This window comes from Poecilia latipinna, unplaced genomic scaffold (genome assembly GCF_001443285.1).
Source record: "Poecilia latipinna isolate Pla-1442-1.1 unplaced genomic scaffold, P_latipinna-1.0 Scaffold653, whole genome shotgun sequence".
Classification (NCBI taxonomy): Eukaryota; Metazoa; Chordata; class Actinopteri; order Cyprinodontiformes; family Poeciliidae; genus Poecilia; species Poecilia latipinna.
The window spans coordinates 272740-295861 of NW_015113269.1; the positions used below are offsets into that span (position 1 = coordinate 272740).

The 23122-nt window shown below is 39.7% G+C and overlaps 1 protein-coding gene across 1 annotated transcript in view; it reads left to right on the top strand.

The window, feature by feature from the left end:
- The window catches only part of LOC106954395 (zinc finger protein 236), a gene marked incomplete at its 3' end in the record, with an annotated part of 38232 nt that extends 15692 nt beyond the window's left edge, over positions 1 to 22540 (top strand). Inside the window, exons 7-23 of the mRNA XM_015043864.1 lie at positions 3175 to 3297; positions 4990 to 5163; positions 5685 to 5862; positions 6514 to 6786; positions 7797 to 8000; positions 8106 to 8238; positions 10450 to 10710; positions 10824 to 11056; positions 11687 to 11788; positions 14142 to 14284; positions 14559 to 14662; positions 15440 to 15591; positions 15770 to 15946; positions 18298 to 18601; positions 20017 to 20120; positions 20796 to 21233; positions 22404 to 22540. Coding sequence (XP_014899350.1) covers positions 3175 to 3297; positions 4990 to 5163; positions 5685 to 5862; positions 6514 to 6786; positions 7797 to 8000; positions 8106 to 8238; positions 10450 to 10710; positions 10824 to 11056; positions 11687 to 11788; positions 14142 to 14284; positions 14559 to 14662; positions 15440 to 15591; positions 15770 to 15946; positions 18298 to 18601; positions 20017 to 20120; positions 20796 to 21233; positions 22404 to 22540 — 3240 coding nt within the window. The remainder of the gene's footprint in view (positions 1 to 3174; positions 3298 to 4989; positions 5164 to 5684; positions 5863 to 6513; positions 6787 to 7796; positions 8001 to 8105; positions 8239 to 10449; positions 10711 to 10823; positions 11057 to 11686; positions 11789 to 14141; positions 14285 to 14558; positions 14663 to 15439; positions 15592 to 15769; positions 15947 to 18297; positions 18602 to 20016; positions 20121 to 20795; positions 21234 to 22403) is intronic.
- Positions 22541 to 23122: the final 582 nt, after the last annotated feature.

Consider the following 23122-nt stretch of genomic DNA (forward strand, 5'->3'; position numbering starts at 1 on the left):
TTCTATGTTTTAGAAATTCTCTATAAAGTTTGTTTTTCTTTTTACATGAGTGAGTGAATTATTTCAAGAAGGCAAAACAGCAGGGCCGTTTAAATAACACATGCAATTTCCACAAGAGTGCTTCACCTCTCTTGTTTCAGAGAGAGTTTGCCGTTTATGATTTGCTGGCCTAATTGATAAATTGGATGCAGGTGTTTTTCTTGCCTTCGTAGCCATATTGAGAGCCCTGGAAACGGGTTCCTGTTTGCATTTGATTAAGTGCTGGTGGTTCTTCCAGGAATGTGGAGGCAGTAATATTTTCACACGTGAAACAAGAGCTCAGAAGCTTTTTCACCAGAACTGCAGGGGCTCCATCGATAAAGGAATAAGAAATCCATTATGCAGATAATGTGTTTCCTGTTTACTCTTCACCTGAGTCATCCTACCCTCACAGAGGGATGTGATAGTGCTGTACTTTAAACCAGTAATTACATCTGTTACATCTCTATTTAAGGGATTTCTTTACTGGTCTGACATGATGGTGAAATAAATTAGATCAGGTTTTTCTAAAAGATTTTAGGGCTGAGTTATTTAATTAATTTAGTAATTGATTTTTAGCTGCAGTTGCATCCTCTGGTACAAATGAGCATGGTACACTGAAGTGAAAGCTATACTGTTGCATTTTAGGCAATGAAATATTTATTTTCCTATTTCAAAAAGGAATTGAAGTATTTATTTGCATTTTCTTATGCATTTCCGTTTACGATTGCCAGGAAAAGCGATACAATAGTTGATTGCCAGCCCTACAAAATTTGGTTAACCACATTTAAAGAGGATCATATTTTCCATCCAGCCCAGTTGGTTTTTATAGCTTCTTCCTTTTAATAAGGGGAAATTATCACTGCTTTTTTGTATTTACTCCCTTATGAGTAAATACATTTTTTTTTTTATTTTTTTACAAAAAGTAAAAATAAATCATAAATGTAGTGGGACACATTCATGGTGCTGTTGGCAGGGCTAATATTATGAGCTTAAAACTATACAGCGGAAATGAAGTCTTTTATGGCAAGCTCATCATCCCTCTAGTAATGAAGCAATATATCTGCCTCTGTAATGGCCACTCAGTATGTTTCTTATTGAACTATTACAGGGTGAAACCATGAATTTATTTAGCACAATTTTATCTCTCGCTTCTCAGAACAAAGCATTTCTTATGGAACATTAAGTTCATAGTTAATCTATTGTTTTTTCAGCATCTGAATTCATTGGATCACTGAAAATAGAAAAAGAAAAAAAAACGTTTAAGCCATTGATAGCTGGTTATGTGACATGTTGCCTTCTTTCTTGTTTTTTTTTTTTTTTAACCCTCTTTCTGATGTCACGGCAACCACCATATGTGACAAATGCTCTTCCTACACCCAGCTATGCTCGTTAAAAGTATTTGTTTTACATTTTCACACAGTCTTAACCTAAAGCCGCAAACCTACAATCAAGTCGGTGATAACACCTTACCGAGTGCCTTTGCCCACTCATAGCTTCACACTCCAAACACTCTCCAACGTTTTCCTTTTGGTTTCCAGAGTGCAGCCACTTTACTTCAGAAAACTTTCCCGGCTTCTGAGAGCAGTCTGTCCGCTCTCACAGATGTTTTCCGTTGCGATCATCACAAAAAAGCAATCAACCCCTTTTCCAGAGTGGTGTGCTCAACAGTTTTTCCTCCAAAGCCCATCACTTACCCATCATTTCAGGTGTTGACGTCAAGTTTTGAAAAGTGCTTCCATTCAAAAGTAATTTTCTCTCTTATTTCAGCAGCGCACCTTACTTGCTTAATTTGGATTTTACAGCTGGAAGGTGGAGCCTTAGAAACAGCTAGACACACCAATAAAAAACCCAGTTTTTTGTTATTTTTTGTTTCTTTTTGCCTGAATCAAAGTTTTTAAAATTCAGTTTTGTTTCCCTCCTAGTGTAGATTTAGCGATTGACTGAGCTGTACGGTACACTGCTAACAATGCACATGAAAGAATTCTTGGCAAACTAAGAAAACTGAAGCAGATATGTTTGTCCGTGGAGAAATGTAGTCTTCCTTCTCTATAAACATTAAACCTGACGCATCACAGTTGCTGTAGCTCGGGTACTTCCCTAGAGTATTTCCCTAGAGATGCCATAATGAATGGATTCTCACAGCAGCCTTCACTTTTGATGAACAGTTGACCAGAAGCCCTCCTCTAACTTATTAAAAAAAAGGATACCCCTGGGTGAATGCACTGGTTGTGCTGCAAAAGCAAAATAAAAAAAGGAATTTAAGATTTATTGTCCTGGCAGAATTACCCATTAGTCAAACGTTGGCTATTGCCAGGGACTCGAAGATAAAATGCCACATAAAAAAAAAAAAAAAAAAAGAAACGCCACAAACTTTGACCTGCTGATAAAAATTTTGGACACTCATGATTTGTCTATAAGACCGATAATCTAAGAAGATATGGGAACAGCATTCTGATTGAGCAGCACCTTTGAAACCAACTTTTTCTGCTGGAATGCAAGAAAGGCAATGTTGTATTGCTGACTAGCATGGTTAGCACAGCTAGCACCAGAAGTAGAGCAGTCTCTGTGTGTGTAAAATCAGAGATGAGAATGTGGATGTTTGCTGTACCTCTGTGTTACTTATCCAGTTGAACAACTTTTGTGTATTCAATTTAGCTTTCCTAATATCTGTTTTAAGTCTTGCTCTCTCTCACTCTCTTGCAACCTGACAGACATATTTCATATTTGCATTTTCTTTGCTTTATCTGAATAAACCTTTTGCAGTAACAACTTCCATATTCTGTCGTTAGCACATGTTAGGAGTTATATATGGGGCATCCAGTTGAATTTTCCTTTTTTAAACAGAATGTGCAATTCTGCTGAAGTGCTGATTTCTGTGTTCGCCTGTGGCGCTTAATATTAGTCTTCCTTCAGGATTAGAGCGTGAAAGTGGCAACATAAAACTAGCTCAGCTTCAAGATTTCAAATAATTTCCAGTTCACATTCCATCAATAGACCTAATTCTGTGTCTTCTTAGGTTTCAGGTCTCCATTTAGAGCTCCCATAGTCATACATTTCCCTTTGAAGTGCGTCGCAATAAGTCACAGAAAGGAATATTTAAAAGCCATTTGCAAGCAGTAACAGCGTGCATGTGTATTCCTTTTTATCCCACAGACCAAAGGGGTACCTCTATTCCCGTGCATGGACTGCAGCTGTGTATTCAAGAAACTGGGGAGCCTGAATGCCCACATCAGCAAGATGCACATCTCTGTGATCGAGGTGCCGTCCAGCACTTCGGTAAGAGAGCCGGAGGAAGAAAACGCGAGCAAAAGCCTTGTCACACATGCTCAGTGTCTATCAGATAATAAGCACCGGCTGGAGGTCAAAATGTAGAGATACTTGCATTAGTCCAACACATAAGTCTATGTCTTCTCAGAGGGAGCAAGAGGTGAGTTTATTGTAGACTTAGCTAATGGGTCAGTTCCACTATATTTTTAGGAGTAAATGTACATCTTAGGTGAAGAGTGGTCAGAAAATATTCTGAGCAGAGCAGCTTTCCTAATCACAACCTTTTGGGACTAAAATAGCCTTCATATCAGGGTGCATTCATAGTAGCCCTTTTAACAGAGCTCTAGTTTGTTTGCCTCTAAAGTTCAGTTCATTTGGGGAGGTGTGAATGCACAGTCGAACTCTGATGCAGACCATACTGGTGTACCTATAAACCTAGGCCCCTGGTTGAAGTGAACTGTGGTGTGGTTCAAATGTTTATGTTAATGCCAAGCGAACTGGAGACCGCTCCAAACGCAGGAAGTGGACAATAGTGCAGGGCATTCTGGGAAAATACAACCAAAACAAAAGCTCAAGACTAGTGCTAGCGGGAGAAATAACTCGTGATCTTTGAGCAAAGTTAAAAGAGAAATCCTACAACAGCTCAAATGTGACTCCACTCCATTTTTGTTGACATTTTATGAACAAGCAAGAAGTTGCACTCAGTGTCTTCTTCTGAGGTTTTGTGTTGTTTCCTTCAGTAGTTCTTGGTGCAGCGCCACCACAGGCGAGGAGGTGAACAGGATTTTCATTTAGTTTGGTTCGTTTTACACAGCGCAGTATGAAAGCGAACCACACCAGCTGAAAATGGAACAAATGTTGCAGTTTTGGTCCTCAGTCAAACCGAGTCTACCGGACTATCAGGTGTGAAAGCACCCTTAGACTTAGATGTACTTTATTGTCATTGTTCAAGGACACAACAGTGAAAAACCAAATGTCATTGCTTGACTACTGGAGTACACAAAAAAACCTCTGAAAACGATAAATATAAATATAAATGCTGTAGTGTCTGTTGCTCTGTAGAACGTAACTCTGTAATGTCATTGATTGTGTAAAAACTTTCACAATCTGATCTCAGCCCTCTAATGAAATGTGATGCTAGATTTGTCTTCAGTAGATATGTCTATCCCATTCATTTTTTTCAATTCACCGCATTTTGGCTACTTATTGACAAATGCATTCATTTTAAAATGCTCGGATAGGTGATGGGAGTAAAAAAAAACCATCCAGATTCAGACATCTGGATGGGTTAAAAAAAAAAAGTCTCAATTGTGTCTCTGTAAAAACTGGCCTACTTAATTTGTGTGGTTATATTAATATTCTATTTGAATATGGTGAATAATTTCACACTGATTATTCAAACTGTTTTTATTTGCAGTTAAATGTCAGTTTAGCTGCCACAAATTAAATTTGTTTATTTAGATTTAACTACAGCCTGGTGTTTATTTTGTCACCTGTGTTTGCACACCAGTGATTCAGACATTGGCATTCTGCTCAGTCATTCCCCGATCCTTGGCTCATTTTATGCTCCGGGGGTTCCCTAATAAAACTTAGTCAGCCATCAAACTCTGGCCTCTCTCGGTTCTTTCGTCATGTTGCTCATTCCTTTTTTCTCTCTCTCTATTTTCACTCTTGTTCCCCCTCTACTTTATCTGACTGCAGGAGACCGAGACAACAGGTCAGACCGTGGGGGGGTCGGAGGGTGGCGAGGGGGTGACAGATGTCATCCAGCAGCTCTTGGAGCTGTCGGAGCAGGTCAGTGGGGAGACGGCTCAACCTCAGCCTCCGGAGCCAGCTATTGCCATGGAAACTGCAATCAACCAGGACATCCTGCAAGTGAGTGAATGGCAGCCATACATTCAGGATAACAGTTAAGAAATGGAAGGGCCTGGTGTAAAACATATCATATATTTTATTATATGCTTTATCATAATAAAGCACACTGAATTATGATATAATTCAATGTGCTTTTCTGCAGTGATTGGACGTCAGGGTCTCTCTCACTGTAGGGGAAACTTCAATCATGCAGTGGAGATGGGAAGCACATAATGAATTTTCTGCAGAAAGCTTCATCCGTGGCCGCGGCCGTAGAGTTAATAGAACCCATGCATGACAGTGTAAATGGAGGCAATTATTGCTGAGCTTTGGATTGGGATCAGGGCTTCATTTTCATGCCTGGATATGTTACACTTTTGCAAACCATGTCCAAAAATGAATGATGAGATGATAAGAATTCTCCAATATCATTTTGTAGATAATAGCTTTTCCTCTTTGTTTCCTCAGTTTTTTTTTTCTACTTTTTCCTTATGACTGCTTTTTGATCCGGGTTTGGCGGGATGGCTGTTCTGTGTTTGCAGCAAGCTTTGGAGAACAGTGGTCTGAGTGTCGTCCAGCCGCAGAGTGACGCCCCATCCGGAGAGTCTCAGAATCCGAGCACAGAGGGCACCGCTTCAGAGAGCAAGAAAGTGGAGTTCCCAGACAAATCACTAAGGGAGAAGAGGAGGAGCATTTTTAAGAAGCCTATACAAATGCCAGGTAGGCTGGAGGTGAAGATGTGGGGTGAGATGAGATTTATTAAATTGTGAGAGCTACTGTCAGAGGTCTTCAAAGCTTTCATAGCTAAGAATTCATCTCATGTATGACATGAAACAGCTGGAAATACATGTGTAGAATGGTATTTAGGGTATTTAGTTGTTTTTGTTCTTCCAGGATTTAGCTCCATTAATCTTCACGTCAGTTTTAGCCAGCTTCCTTGTCCGGGATAAATGACTTGTGGTCTTTTACTAAAGACAAAAAGGAAACCGTACAACCACTAAGGTGTCACACCATTTCATTTTTGCTTACATTTTGTGAAGAAGGATGTTGTGCTCAGTGTCTCCTTCAGATGTTTCCTTCAGTGGGTCTAGGTGCAGCGCCATCACTGGTGAGGAGGTAAACAGGTTTTTCAAAGGGTTTGGCTCATTTCACACAGTGTGAAATTAACCGCTGCACCTGAAAATGTAACAAATGTTGTAAGTTTGGCCCCCAATTGAACTGAAACTACAAGCCTATCAGGTGACAATGCACCCTTAAGATAGTAGACCAGTAAAACAGTGAAAGGTGTGGTTGTAACATGACAAGACGTGGAGCAGTTCGTTTAGCATGAATATCTTTGAAGAGCTGATTCAGTTGTTTGCTCCGCTACAGGCTCGATCAGGGAAGAGGACGGTGTGCGCTGGCACGGCTGCCCTTACTGCGCCAAAGAGTTCAAGAAGCCCAGCGACCTCGTCCGCCACATTCGCATCCACACCCACGAGAAACCCTTCAAGTGCAAACAGTGTTTCAGAGCTTTCGCAGTGAAGAGTACCCTCACAGCTCACATGAAGACACACACAGGCATCAAGGCCTTTGAGTGTCAGTGCTGTCTGAAGCGCTTCTCCACTTCAGGCAGCATGAAAGTGCACATGCGGCTGCACACAGGTGAAGTTGGCGGCCCGCCCCATGGAGTGGTTGCACTGAAAGCCAATGCTAAGGCTTTTATTTATCTGAATACCGTCTAAAGGCCATGTTGTAGATCATATTCAGTTCAAGCATCTGTGGAAACCTCTAGTATGAGTTGATAGAGCCAGGCTTTCAATGTCTACGTTTGTGTTTGTTCTGTGGTTATTTATATGCTTCCTTTCAAGTGTTTAATATTTTCTGGTGATGTAAACTATTTCCATTCGACTCAGCAGACATTTATCAGATTTATTAATTTTTTCAGGGAGTCCGCGCATCATTAAAAAGTCTAAAATTCATGTATCTAAAATTCAGGAATTAAAATGTTTGAAAATCATTAAAAAAAAAAAAATAGGTAAGTTGGCCTTAAAATACGTTAATCACAGGTTTTATATTTTATGGTGGCAGGACTATTTATATCCTTCATAGTCTTTTTTCTTGTGGGACTTTTCTGTCATTCAAACGTTTGAGTCACTTCATTGCATTCTGTGACTCAAGGCAATTGACGTTACTGGCAGCTAGCTGCTAATATACACACGCTAGCTAGCAAATATTAGTGGCTCTATTAGTAGGAACTTTTGGTTCTGGTTCCTGCAGTGAAAATGAAGGGAGGAGAAAAACTAGCTAGCTAGCTAATAAAAAAACTATTTATAACAAAGTAAGCTAGCTAGTTAGCAACTAGGCTTGTTTGCATCTATTATGGTTTAAGTGTAAATCTAATGCAATTTGACCAGACAACGTTCATCTTCACCATTAAATCACGTGTGTTGCCAACCCATACGATACTATGTTTCTATCATACATTTCTGATGTAATGCAGCACTTAATTTTCATCATAATAGTCTTAAAAAGGTTTTTAGAAAGCTTTAATTTGGACTGGGTGGACCCTGCAGAGACCCTGTGCTTATTATTGTTTTTGTTTCAGGTTAATAACTAGAGTTTGTCTGTGAGTTTTTACGTGACGTGGCTACTTTTGCGCTCCGTGTCCTCAGGCGTACGTCCTTTCCCCTGCCCTCACTGTGACAAGATCTTTCGCACGTCCGGTCACAGGAAGACGCACATTGCGTCACACTTCAAAAGCCTGCAGCAAAAGAAGAACAGATTTCAACGGAAAGCCAACAAAGCCAAAGCCTCCAAGAACATCTTACCTCTGCCCGACATCCCCTTGCAGGAACCCATCCTCATCACGGATTATGGTGCGAACACTTTGTGAATTTTGCTGGTCATAAATGTGTGCATGCTCACCATTGCGCCTTCACGTGGAAGACTTGAAGGTTTTGTGTTTTTGTTTGTTTGACCAGGCCTCGTCCCCTCCCAGAATCCCCGCCTTGCTTTTCAGCAGTTCCTGGAAGTTGTGGGCAACGACAGGCCGTACAAGTGCCAGTACTGCAGCAAGGCTTACAAGAAGTCAAGCCATCTAAAACAACATGTCAGGTATTGTTTTCCTCTTTGAGATTCTCTCAACATTGGCAGGATGATGCCATGAATTCCTGAACAAAACTGGAGGGGGAACCAGCGAGATGGAGCAGAGTGAAATGCGATGGTGGTGGAGGTGATAAATTTGGGTTGAACGGTATGACAGCACCGAGGGAAATGAGAATAAATTGATTAGAAGGTGGAAACAGAATTGTCTGCTGGTAGATGGTGGAGGAGCTGATAGGATTTACTTAACGTTTGGTAAAGAAAGTCTCCCCTCTGCTTTTCCCCAAAGAAAAAAATTAACGTCTTTGAAGTAAACTGGTGATTCTCTTCAATTTTTGTTTTTCTCTTTGTTTGTTCCAACTTCTTGAAATTTGTTTTAACTTAAAGCCTAAACACAGCGCCTTCCAAAAGTATGGATGCCCCGTTGAATTTTCTTTTTGTGTAACTGAGAACTGAAATAAAAGCTGTGCTTGGTTTTATTTAATTTTTTTTTATAAATAAAAATCTTAAAGGGGGCTATTTTGTAAAATCAGCTTTTTTAATAGTTTTATATTATGTTATATTGTTATTCCTTCATCAAAAACATACCTGGAGTGTTGCTTTGATTATTTCATGCATGTTCACATACACAGCTCCTCCAGACTAGCAGCAGCAACAATTAGCAAACACCTGGTGGAACTGTGAGTCCACTGAGCTTATCATAGAAACTATTTCTCAGTCCGTCGCTCCTAAGAAGGTTGTGAATGGCATCAGTGGACAAACGTTGCTGTGATGACGTTCTGAAGGCAGTGTCATAGAGAAAGTTTATGATTCTATGTGAAAAATGACAAAGATACGACTGTCTGTCGTATCTTTGTCTGGAAAAAGACCCAGACAAAGGTTTGTTTGGGTTGATTTTTATTTCCTTAGTAAATTGAAGTGTCTTTTAAAAACTCCTTTTTCTATTTACTCAGCGTACATTTCTCTTATATTAACACTTTTTAGAAGATCTGAACCATATAACCGAGACAAAAAAACACTTTTTTTTTCACAGCTCTGTATTTCTTTGCAAGCTGTGAAAGATGCTAGAAGGATAATGACAAACATTTTTTCCTCTCGTTTCATAAAAAATGTCTCCCCCTGACACAGCAGTTTTTTTATTTTTATTTTTTTTTATGTTGTTCCCGTGGCAACACTATCTTGACAACACATCCACTTTGATTTTAAGCAGAGCTTTTCATTATTCTACAGCTGTCAGTGTTGTGCTGATCTGCTCCCATTTGGGGTTTCCGAGTTTGTATGTGATCATTTTCATCTGATACGAATCGGATCCTTCTGGAGGAGCTTAGACGTATCCGCAAGAATAAATCCCTGTTTGCCTGGACGCTTGGTGGAAGACTTAAAAAAAAAAAAAAGAAAAGAAAAAAAAAGAAAAGATTTCTTACATCAGTCGTATCTGTTTCAACTAGAAAAGTGGCTACACAGAAACAAAACAAGAAGAAAAACTGTAGGCTCTTATCAGCTAGAGCCATCCATGTCACACAATGTTGCTCTGAGCCGAATGGAACTTTGATTAATAATAGTAGATAAAGGCAGATGCTGTTAGTATTTTAAAATGACATATCTCATTCAGTATTATTTGTCCTCTATACCAAATCTAAGTAATTAAGATCAGACATTTTGCCGGTAAAATTCCAGGATGATAACTACATTAAAGTTAATAAATCTCAATGCGATGAATAATTCACAAACTCAATGGCAACTTTATCTTTAATGCACATTTAAAAAAAAATAAAGTTGTCCAGGAGTGTTTCACAAGGCCAACACAAAACTAATGAGCAAGATACCACAGCGAAACATTTTTCAAAAATCTACTCTGTAATGTAGAATGCCTAAAAGCAGGAACGAATGAACACAAAGTAAAAGTTCTGTTAGGAGAAATGGATTCATGGGGTTATGTCTCAAGCAGAAGATTAGTCTCTACACCAAGAGGCAATTTATTTCGGATCACAGATGAACTGGAAATGCCACCACGTTAAAAATTAATGGAATTTGATTAATGTCAGCCAAGTAGTACATGGTCTTGGAGGAGGCATTGGAGAGCAGTTTGCGCACAACTGATCCGGTTGTTTTCCAACATTTCATCCATTCACAACCTCTGTCTGGCCGAGTCCCACCACCGCGCACCGTGTAATTGGTGTGTGAAACTATAGTTGTGTTGACGTTTTGCTCTGTTTGTCCCAGATCTCACACAGGAGAAAGGCCGTACAAGTGCATCCAGTGCAGTCGAGGTTTCGCCTCCTCCGGAGTCCTCAAAGCTCACATCCGAACGCATTCGGGCCTAAAGGCGTACAAGTGTCTGGTGTGTGACACAACGTTCACCACCAGCGGGAGCCTGCGGCGCCACATGACCACTCACAGCGAACTCCGACCTTACATGTGCCCCTACTGCCAGAAGACGTTCAAGTCGTCACCCAACTGTAGGAAGCACATGAAGACGCACAGGTTTGTGGGTCCTCGCGGGTTTTTTGTTTGTTTGTTTGTTTGTGTGCAGTGAAGTGACCTTTTTGAGGATTAGTGTTGTGCTCTGACTTTCTGCTGTCGTGCTGGGAAATCAGGTATGAACTGGCCCAGCAGCTGCAACCACAGTCAGGAGAGGATCCGCTGGGAACAGGCGCCGTTACCCATGACATGCCGGTGGAAATGGAGGCGGAGTCTCTCCAGCAGGCTGCCACTACTGCAGCAGAGCAGCAAGGCATGCTGGGACTGGGCCAGGGAGAGGTTGTGAATGGAGGCCAGCAAGTGACACTCGATGCCCCTTTGGCTGACCAGCCACTAGTTCAAGGCGAAGGTAACAGCAGACGTAAAATGTGTTTTTGGAGAGAGAACAAAGAGATATGAAATGGATAACTACATTTAGACTTGTTCTCTCTTTAGTAACAATATCAGTCTATTTAAACTTAGAATTAGAAAAAATATGTCTCTGAAGTGTTTTAGCATTTCATATGCTTAAGAAGAGTGTCTGTTAAAACATGAACTGGTCTCTAACAATAACTTGTAGGGTCATCACTGTCACCCTGAATCAGACGAATCAACTTAACTCATTGGCTATTATTAGACAAGTTTTTCTTTTTCTCATCTCTTTCTGCTTCACTTCCTGCCCGGCTACTAATGAATAAATTGCATTAGTGCAACAAAAATCTTTATTTTTCTTTCTTTTATTTTTTTTTAAACTGGCCGTATACTGAATATGAAAATATATGCAACAATTTACACATTTTCATTTATAAAAAATGTAGAAAATCATGTATTATTTCCTGTTGGACTGAGACCCTCCATGAAGTTTTTCATGGAGTTTAACAATAGAATTCAGTCATATCAACTGCTGTGTCAGCAAATGTTTATAGTCCAATATTTAAAGTGTAAACGTGCCCTGAAATCATTTCCTAACCAAATGTTTTGTGGATCTTTGCTCTTGCAGACTCGTATGTGACCACTCAACATGCTTTGCCGCAGAATATCGGTCAGTTTGAGACACAGACTCTACCTCAGCCTACCTTTGACCAGCAAAGTCTAACACAAGGTAAAAAAAAAAACGAAAAACACAGTCATTCAAGTTGACTCCACTTTCATCCCGAAGGTTTTAACATTTTTGAAAATTCTTTATTTTACATATTGCGTGCTATAAACTTGAACACCATCAAACATGTGTCTCAACCGACGCACCTCAGTAGATTGAAATACCGTCAAAAAGTCAATTTATTACAATAATTCAGTTCAAAAAGTGAAATTCTTTTACAGATTAATTGCAGTGTGTTATTCTTCAAGCCTTCATTCTGTTATTTTTCATATTTACGGCTTACAGTTAATAAAAGTCCAAACATAAGACTAATAAAACAGATTTTTAATACAGAAATGATTATGTTGATCAACTACCAGCTTGACATTTGTTCAAGAAATGGTTAATGAAACCTTGAACAAGCCAGGTAAGTCTCAAAAGGACATTGCTCAAAAATCGTATCTGTTTAGAGCGCTGACTATAAGCTTATTATTGGAAAGTTAAGTAAAAAATGGGCAGAAGTCATACGGTAATGTCAGCATAACAAGCTAATCGTGGTATGAACCGTGGCTATAGTGAGTTTATGTGATTCCTCTCTCCTGACAACCTTTACAGTTACAGATTTTACTTTTTTTATTTTCAAACATGACTTGGCATCTGCCTACACTGCTGAGTAAATAACTATAATCACTAAACCACACACCTGATTTAATTAGAGTGGAACTGATTTTCTGGCCAGAAAAATTATATATTATTGTTTTTGTAGCTTCACGATTTTTAGGAGAGATGTAGACATAATTTCTATAATAAATCTAAATTTTCCACTTTCAACTGGGAAAAGAGAGAAGTAAGAGAAAGAGTCTTTCTTCTCCTGCATAACTCAAAGATATATGATTTTCTTCCCACCACATTGTTGCCACCCTCCCTGCCAGCACTTCTTACTCTCCTGCCCAGTCTGAAAACACAGCTTGTTCTGATGCTACAAACAATTTAACATTCGCTCATCAAACATTTAGCAGATAGGTCCGTCTTTTTCCGCTCTCCCAGGATGTAGTGTGACCTTCACATCTAAGCAGAACAGATGGGAGATCTAATTGGCTCAAGGAGAAAGACACGCGGACCGGTTTGCCATCAGATTTTGAAGGGCACGCGTCTCGTGTATCTGGATAAGAGGGGCTCTTGAACATCAAACCTTTAGCCTGTGGTGCCACACCGTCAGAGCTGGAGTGCTGTCATGTGCTGTAATTGAAGTGTTGCTATTGATGACATGCAGCCCTCTGGGTCCCTCGTGGAAACCCAGCATTATTTAGTCACTTCCAGCAGAATCTCATTTGGTAAGCTGGTTTATATCCCCTGGTTTTATTGGTGCTGGGAGATGATGCAGCATTTGGAGTTCACATGTGGCTTCAAAATGAGCAGCTCTTCAAAATGTAACAGCCCCAAAGAGACATGAAAGACGTCCTAGAAATAGCAATCTTTCAGTTATAGTAATAAGTAACAAAAATCATTTATTGTCATTTTATATCAAAAACTCATAATAAAACAACATTTTGTATTCAGTTTTGATAATGTAGCGTCTATGATGTCCACCGTCAAGTAAAAAATAAAATGTAGGATATGGGGCATTGTTTATGGAGCTCCCACCATTTTTGGAAAACTTGGAACAATAAGATTAAGAAAATGAAATTACTGTATCCTTGGAGATAAATATGAATCGAACGTGGATAAAAGATGAGAGATAACATCAAATTATTACTATTTTTTTTTCCTTATTTTTCATTCCTACCTGTTTTAGGAACAACAATTTACATTGCGATCATAAATAGAAACACTGCCACTAAAATAATCAGTGCAATAATCCAGACCCTCAACTACATGAAAATTAGGACCGATATCATTATCTAAAGTTAATATTGCTGTGGCCAATAGCTGATATTTACAACACTATTTATGTCATATATATATATATATATATATATATATATATATGTCCCTACAGTGAAAACATAACTATGCTGTTACCATTGCCTCAGTTAAATACAACACAATCCTCCACGATCACTGTCATAAGCCCTAATACAAATAAACACAAATAGCAAGAAGATGGAAACACAGTGGATCCTTTTCTATTCAGTATTTTGTTCTATGGAAAGTAACTAAGTTATTTGTGAAAAACTCGCCTATGTGTTAAACAGCATTACTTCGGCCTGACATTTGCAAAGTAGCCAATCCAGTAGGAGCAATATTTAATTTCTTCGGTGAAGGCTGGCTGTATCATCAACAGCCGACATAAGGAAGACCGTAGATATTAGCTTCTGTGGTTGTGCTAAGAACGCAATTATCCAGGAAATAAACAATCTCTACTTCCCACACCCAGGGTTCACCATACCGGAGCCGAGCTACAACCAGCCCCAGTTCTCCGCTGTCCAGCAGCTGCAGGATTCCAGCACACTGGAGTCCCAGGCTCTGTCTTCCAGCTATCATCCTCCAAACCTGCTCCATGTCCCCAGCTCAGAGGTTGTGAGTACTCAAATTTTGTAAAAAAAAAAAAAAAATAAAATAAAAAAAATAAATCATCTTTTGTGTTTTCAAAAGGTGATATGCCCTTTACATTGTTTTGCTTCAGAAACAGTTGAGTAAAGCTAATTTTTTAATCTAAGTCTCCCAGGAGACTTAAGAATTGATTAAACTGTTTCAAAAAGCATGCAGTGGAATTTTCCCGCAGCAGTGAAATATAATCTGGTATATTTTATAATTGGATTGTTGATGTGTTGGTTTTTCTTTGCTAATGCAGACAAACGGACTTCTTCAGGAGAGCAGCCAGGCTGATCTCCAGCTGCCTACAGAAGCAGCAGACTACCAGGAAGACGGTGAAGACAACACCAAGAGAGCCTACAGGTTCGTTTCAAGGATCACGAGGAAATCCAAAAAGTTGATGATTCCAAATATCTGGGTGTTGTGTTAAATTTCCAACTCAAATTTGAAGCTTTGGGGAAATTTCTGAAACTGTAAAATCAACATTTAACTGTTTGTGTCTAATAAGATCATGTTTCTCTGCATATAGTAAATTATGTTTGCATGGTGTAATTTTGTCATAACTTGATGATCCCATAAAATTAGGCCTGACCATTCCATAAGCTTGAAAAGATACTTGAATAGGAATCAAAGCTGTGGAACCGGGCACGACATTGACTCGGTTTGCTTATTTTCTCTGACTGTAAAAAAAAAATAAATAAATCTCTGGATTTTACAATGTAGATTTAAATTTAGGAAAGTCTTATCACTGTTTAAATTTCTTTTTCACAGTGAATAAAATGAATAAAACATGAGAGAGACAGAAATCAGCGGATCTGATGTGTGAATAGCCTTGAATAGAAGAAACCTTCTAAAACAAAGAGCTATTGCCTCTGCAGTTTTCATTCTCACTTGTTCAATAGTTGCTCATTGTTCCAATAACTGGCTCTCTTCTTGCAAACATTTATTTCGGCTACAAAACAAACAAGAAACAAAGGCTTTGTTTTACCAGCCGGCTCCTCTGGAGACGGGAGATAATTCCTCCTGGCTGAATCCGTCTTAAAATTACATGCCCGAACACTCTGTTCTCATCCATTTTGCATTAAGACGACCTGAAATGATAAATAAATTTTCCTAAACCTGACCCTCGCCTGTCTTCAGATGCAGCTGGTGCTCCAAAGCTTTCAAAAAGTCGAGCCATCTGAAGCAACACATCCGATCCCACACAGGGGAGAAACCGTACGCATGTCACCTCTGCGGACGAGGTTTTGTTTCGGCTGGAGTGCTGAAGTCCCATCTCAACACACACACAGGTGAGCTTTCTTTTCAGAGGTGGGAAAACGTTCTGAATCGTTTCTGTATCGAACAGAGAGTTCTAAAATCCCTCAATGTTGTCCGGAACCGCATCAGAGGAAATCTGCTTTCTAATTTCGGTTTCAAATACTTAGAAAACTTCAGACACTCAGCTTTGCTCTCACCTCTGCCTTACAGGGATGAAGCCGTATAAGTGTGACGTTTGTGAAGCTTCTTTCACTACTAATGGAAGTCTGAGTCGGCATGCGTTTATCCACAGCAAGTCATTCAAATGCTCCATGTGTAACGAGTGCTTCCGCACCAGTCTGTTTTGTAAAAAGCATATGAAGAAGGAGCACGGTGTGGAGGAAAAAGGTAAGGACGTCGACACCATATCTGGATTTCTCAGCTCTTTATATGATTTTTGTTGTCACAATTTCTCACATGATGCTCCTTCTCAGTGATTTAGATTCATTTTCATGGGTTTTTTCACTTTTTTACATTTTGTTGTGTTACAGTGAAGAATATTATTATAGGATTTTATGTACTAGTGGAACATATGGACATAAGGCTAAAAATGTTATATCATTTATTAAATATAGATAACAGAGGGCTGGGACTTTAATGCATTCACGCGAATTCATTCCATAGATTTTTAATTGTTTAAAACTTTGCCGCAATTAATACATTTGCGGCCGGAACCTTTGTATTTGCACGTTTCTGGTACGCCTGTAAATTTTACTCACAAGTGACAACCGAGAACAACAGCGATGGACGCCAAAGCCGCTTCTCTTGACACACTAGATGAAAAAAGAACAAAAAAAAAAAAATGATCTAATGGCACAATAGTCTTCTAAAGTCTACTGCGTGAAAGTTGTGCTAAAAGGAGTTAAATTGTCACCAAAGCTAATGAAGCCTAAAATACCATCTCAGCACAGACAACCCGAACGCTAATGTCATCGTTGACAGTCCACACTTCTAAAGAAATACTTTTTCAAAGAGGTCACATGAATGATCAGGGGTTCCTGAAAAACCTGGATGCTGAATGAACCTGATGATTGAATAACCTGATCAAAACCAATGAATATCTTTGTTGCGGTTGGCATATGTTCAGTATGTTTGGCTAGGATATTCCTTTAGAAGTGGTGTAAGGTAAATCATCAGTAAACAGAGTTGTTCAGCAAATGTCAGGATAAATTATTGGAGTACTTTAGAAAAATAAACATCACCATGAGACCAATCAGCATGTAAGGCAGGTCAGCAATACATACAGCTCTGCTCCTGAGTTGACAGTCAGTCAGTTTTCGATGTTTTATAAAATCCAAAGACGTGTCAACAAGATTACAACAGTTGGTCTAGTAGCCCTTTATCAATTACAGATATTCTCAGGTGCTTTGGTGCATTTCTCGAATCAACCTCGACATTTGCAAAGCATCCCTCGAAACAATTCATGCAGACAGCAGAACAGCATGGATTACCTGCAAAAGCTAGTCTCTTTCTCAAAATCCTTACTTCATCTCTCAAAAGTAAATATTTGTCCATGAACATCTCAGTGCATCAGAATGATGAGCCTTTGTTTCACTGAATACAGATCGGGCAATGAAAATAATAAGTCATGCTGTCAATATAGCAGGGTACTCTGAAGGGATGTTCCGATATGATCTAAGGTTAAAGTTTTAATGACAAGTACTGTAAATTGTATTTGTGGGAGATTAATGGCAAGAGACTGGACAGAATTCACATTTTACTGTAATTTGTTGACATACCTCGTCAATGTGACACAGAAAGGAAAAGACAGCACTAAGAAAAACATAAGACAATCTCCTTATGGAAAACTGTTCATGCAGTCCTGTAAGAATTACAGTGCAGTTTTCCTATACTTCCCATTTTCATGCAGAGGGGAAAACAAGATCTTCAATAAAGTAAAGGATTGAGGAGCAGGATGAGAGGAACTCCATGAGAATCTTTTTGTGGGTCACAAACTTATGCTTAAATGTTGTGGAGGTCCAGACCATTCAATGAAGACCTGTAACACGCCACAAGCAATTGAAAATGTTGGACATTCAAAAGCAAAAGCAAATGCTTTTGAACATCAGAAACAAGAAACTGCGTTCTCAATGTGCGCAAGGGGACACAATCATTTGAAGATTGAACAAGTGGTTTTGAGAATTTCAAATCTGTTCTAAGAAATACTGAGAAAACCCGTAAGACTGCGTGGACTTTTCTGAGAAATGCACTGAGGGAATTATGCTCTCTGCGTGGCTCAGTGTGTGAGTCCACATCAGATGTTTAAGCTTCAGCTGTGCGAGGTGTCAGACAAATGACCAAGGCTGTCCTCCAGTGTAGGCAGCTGCACTGTGAGATAACACCCAACCTGACCACGTCACTCTGTCTTGACCTGTAGAAAAAAAGTACCGGTGTGCCTGAAACTGTGGTATTGATAAGAAAGATAAAATGATGCAATGAACACTTGATACTTGGAGCCATATTTGCAGCTACTTTTAACCCTTTTCATGCGGTTCTCAGCGGAGTCTGTTTCCCAGTCAACTTATTTAAGTTCAGCTCACGTGATTAAAGAGCTTCACATTGATGCTGCGCTCCATCCGTCTCTCATTTATTCTTTTTTTGTGTTGTTCTGCACCGAAAAGAAACAAAGGTAAAATCTTGAAGTAAAGGGTAGGCATGTTCAAACTTCAGGTTGCGCTGACAGTTCGCACGTCTGCCAGTTGTAGATCTCGAGCCTCAAGACGGGGATGACGACGACGATGACGACGACGACGGAGATCAAAAAACGTCCAAAAGGAGGAGTTTGGAGATCATCACTTTCACCGAGGAGCAGGCAGCCGAGCTGGCCAAGGACCCCGGAGAGGAGGCCTCCGTGTCGGAGCGGATCCTCGCCCAGTCGGCGGCCGAGAGGGATCGCATCAGCGAGATCAAGGACAAAGCGGTGGAGCTGGAAACCGAACCCAAGTTTGCCAACTGCTGCAGTTACTGCCCCAAGAGCTTCAAGAAGCCCAGCGACCTCGTCAGGTAAAGGTCACACCTCTGTTTCTGGTCATTTTCCTGTCAAGTCAGAAGGACGTAAGCTTTTCTGGTCTTTCCAATGCTGCAGTGTAAAACTTATAAACCCTCAATCAAATTTAAGATATAAATAGATTGAGAATTCCAGCAACCGCATCGATTGGGAGAAAGATGGATCCATCTCAGAGATGGACAGGTTTTGGTGTGAAATGTGAGTCTTGACCCCAAAACGGAAAGCAAAAGACCTTATCAAGATGCTAGCTGAAATTGCTAGCATCATTAGCCCCGTGGAAGCAAGCAGTGTTACTGATGCTAGCTAAAAGACTCCAATAGAAAGAAACTCTGCAAAAGCACAACATAGTTTGCACATGTACTCAGGAATAAATGCCACATCTTTTGGAGGCATTTCAAAAGATGTGGTACAACTAAAATGAAAACGTTTGGTCATAACAAGCAGTTATGTTCAAAGGAAAAACATTAAACCCAGCTGTCAGGTAAAGGATTGGCAGCTTCGTGATGCGTCGGTGTTTTGCTTCAGGAGGGACGGGTGCGCTTCAGGAAATAACGTCATATGGAAATATTGAAGCATCAGTCTGGAATTTAAGCTGGAACATCAGCTTGAGTTTTCCAAATGAGCAACAATCCGCTCCATACATCCAAATTAGTTACATGCAGGTTTAGGGAGAAGGTCAAAGTCCATCACAAAGTCTTGACCTCAATCTGGAATAAGCTGTGGACATGGCCAAAAAGAGGTTACAAGGTCTGCCAAGTCATTTTAAGAGAAATCACCTCTTTGAAATAAACCTCCTTTAAACCTGATCAACAGCTGTTTTGTTAAACTAGCATTTATTTATATGAATAAACAAACTAAATGGAATAAATTGTACCTCTACAACAAACTGTTGTTATCAGAGTTATTGTTACTGTTATTGTTTCGCAAAGATACCATCTAACGGTTATCTTTTACTTACTGTCACACCAGGGGGTTTTTTGTTCTGTTTATTTTTTTCAAAGATTTTTTAGCTCTCTTTGATCAGTGGAGCTACTCTACCAATTATAGTTTTATAAGATGTCTCTCAGCAATTTTAGAAGTGGGTAAATAATCTTTAGTGCCACATTTTCTCTTTATCGCAAAATGTTTTGGTGCTAAAATGAAAAACTTTAAGCTCCTCTTTCATGTTTTTTGGACAAATCCCAAATTCCTCTGTCAAGCCTTCAGGCCGTTTTCCTTTTGAAAATGCTACAGTGAGCCGTATTTCTCCCTATATTTTAATATGACCCAGAGACTTAGCAGTAACTTTTTTCTTGTTTTTCATACCTGCTCTTTTTTTTTTATCTCTTTTTTTGTGTTCACAAATGTGAAACGTATCTGTGTCAGCGAGTTATTCTGCATGTGACTTTTCACAATCTGCTTTCCTATTTAGACACATCAGGATCCACACAGGTGAAAGACCTTACAAGTGTGACGAATGTGGGAAGAGTTTTACGGTGAAATCAACCCTCGACTGCCATGTGAAAACACACACAGGTAAAACACCAGTGAGGTGTACGAAGCAGGGGAACAATGCATTAAAAACAATGAGACATAATTATGCAGCATTGTTACATTGAAGCTGATTCTAGCCAGTCCTGAATTATCTTTAAAAACCGCAAATAGTAACAGAATGTTTTTTACTATGCCACACATAAATTAAAAAAAAATAAAAAATGCAAGTGTGTTATTTAAATAACCAACAATTTCTTGGTGCATCTCTAAAAGTTTTTTTTACAGCTACAGAATAGCTTCACCAGTGATATTGTGAAAAATATATATTTTATTTTAAAAGAGTTGTTTTCAATGGAAGAAACGGCCCTGACTATCACAATGTGTTTTACTCACACTCTAATGTTAATCAATAGCTGAAGTTTGGCATTAATAGAAGGTGTATAACTTCATCCGTTGGGCAGTACTTGGTGTTTGGATTGAATTGGATTGGATTTAAAATTGAAATCAAAAGCAGAAATCCATCAAAGTGCTGAAGCTCTTGTCATCAGCAGACTCCCAAAACAAAGGTTGTTCTTGTAATTTTCAAGTTGTAAAATATTTTCAACTTTTACAAAAGGTGAGCAGCACAAAGGAGAAATGAAGTCTTTTCACAGACGTTTGATTTCAAAGAAGCAAACTTGATTTTGAGCAGCGATTTGACTTGCGTTATTTTTGCAGGTCAGAAACTGTTCAGCTGTCACATGTGCAACACCTCCTTCTCCACAAAGGGCAGCCTTAAGGTGCACATGCGCCTCCACACGGGCTCCAAGCCCTTCAAGTGTCCCTTCTGCGAACTGCGCTTCAGGACCTCGGGGCACCGCAAAACCCACATCCAGTGCCACTTCCGGCCCAACAGCGACAGCCGCAAATCCAAGCGCTCCTCCGCCGGCCACTCCAGACACAGCCAGGACTCAGGAACCGGGCAGACCGGGGCCTCCGGTCAGAGCCAGCAACCGGCGGCTTCTGAGCCGCTCCAGCCTGTGGGTCTGCTGCAGGCGCCCAGCTCTGACCCCAGCATCTACCTTCCGACCAGTCAGGTTCTGAGCGGGCAGTTCGACCAGAACCTGCTGCAGCCGGGCCTCGTAAGCCAGGCCATCCTGCCAGCCTCTATGTCAGGTGGGTGTTGTTGATGACAACTGAACAATGAAATGCATTTTGTTGAAGGAAAATGGTTTGCAGAGCAGATATAAAGCACTTAATGTGGAATTTGTTACAAAGAATTGATTTTATCCACTTGAGCGTAGCATCTCAGCTCAGGGCGACATGTTGCATTATCCTGAAGAGTCACTTTGACATCACTACTCTGTGATATACAGCTCATAATTAATGCTCTAAAGGCAGCGTGTGAACACACAAATCTTACCAAGTATGATTTCTAGTACACTTGAAAAACGACAAAACTAATTTGCAAGTCACTTTTCAGCAAAATATAGAGGTTTGTTTTTAAGTCAATTATTCCTTAATATTGATTTTAAAAAAATTAGTTCCACTGGCAGATTTATTCACATCTTTGCCATATTATAAATGAACAAAATCTTTCAGTGGAACTAGTCCTTTTAAAATTGATGTTGAGGAATTATTAACTTAAAACAAAGCTTCTATATCTTGATAAAAACTTGGAAGTTAGTTTTGTCTTAAATTAGCGCCATACTTAAAAAATAATAGTTCCACTAGCAGATTTTATTTCACTTATAACAAAACAATTCTGCCAGTGCAACAATGTTTGTTTTAGTCAATATTAAGGAATTATCGACTCAAACAAACTCCTAAACATTGACAAAAAGTTACTTGTAAGTCATTTTTGTCTTATTTGAATTGTAATAAGTTATTTGCACTAGAAACTGGACCAAAACTACTTGGTAAGGTTTTGTGTTTTTGCAGTGTAGGTGAAATCCTGAAAAAGGCCATCACCATCATCATCTCTGTGTTGGTGGGACGTTTTATGGGAGCATCTGTGCTGTTACTCAGACCATATGATTCATGTCACGGCTTAACAAGTCAAACCCAGGAGGACGAAGCTGTTTTACCACCAAGCGCCACTTTCTTTGCTTTATCTCTTCAATTCACAGCACAGCTTTTGAATCTTTCCAGCCTAAATCTAATCAGAGAGCCTTCAAAGATCCCTTGTCATGTCTGTCCTCAGCTTAGATGCATTTCTGATCAAGCGAAAGCTCTTTGGATTGATAGAAAAGCTTGAAGTCTGACATAACAGGCTTTCACAGTCTCAAGGAGGAACACTGTAAACCATTACAGCCTTGTAAAGTTCTGCCTGCGTACGTGTTTCAGCTGCGGGAGACCTCACCGTTTCCCTCCCGGACGGCCTGACCACGCTGGACGGCATCCACCTCCAGCTGACCCCGGCCAGCCTGGTGTGCCCCAACGTGCAGATTTCTGGCATCGACACGAGCAACATCACACTCCAGGTGACTCATCTCCCCGTGAAACCGCATGTGCTGTCCCACAGACCTGCAGCGGGCAAACAAATGTTGCTCAGCAGCAATTTATTTTGTAGCTTCTGTGTAAAAATAGGTTTTGTTTTGAAAAGTCTGCTGTGATTTTCATTATTTATGTTGGGGGTTTTTTTTGTGACAAGCACATCATAAGAGTTTTGTTTAGTCAGTTTAAGAAAGTGATTAAAGTTTCCTTTTATTTACAGAATAAATACAGAATACACATCAGGAATGGGATCATTTCAGATTTATACACTGCAGGAAATTAGTATTTTTACATTGATTCGCCTCAATGATAGTTGGGGAAATAAAAACCTCATGTACTAAATAGAAAGGATTTTTGAGACTGTGGATCATGGGGTTAGAGGTCACGACCGTCCTAAAATCCAATGACAGCATTTGTAGCAAAAAATACTTCTAACATCAACGTGTGAAAAGCTCAGCTGTTTCTGCTTAACTTGACATCAGTACAGCTTTGGGCTAATCTGTTGATTCTGTTTTGGATAAAACGATTAATATTTGCATGGCAAAAGGTGCTTAATAGGAGATTTTTAT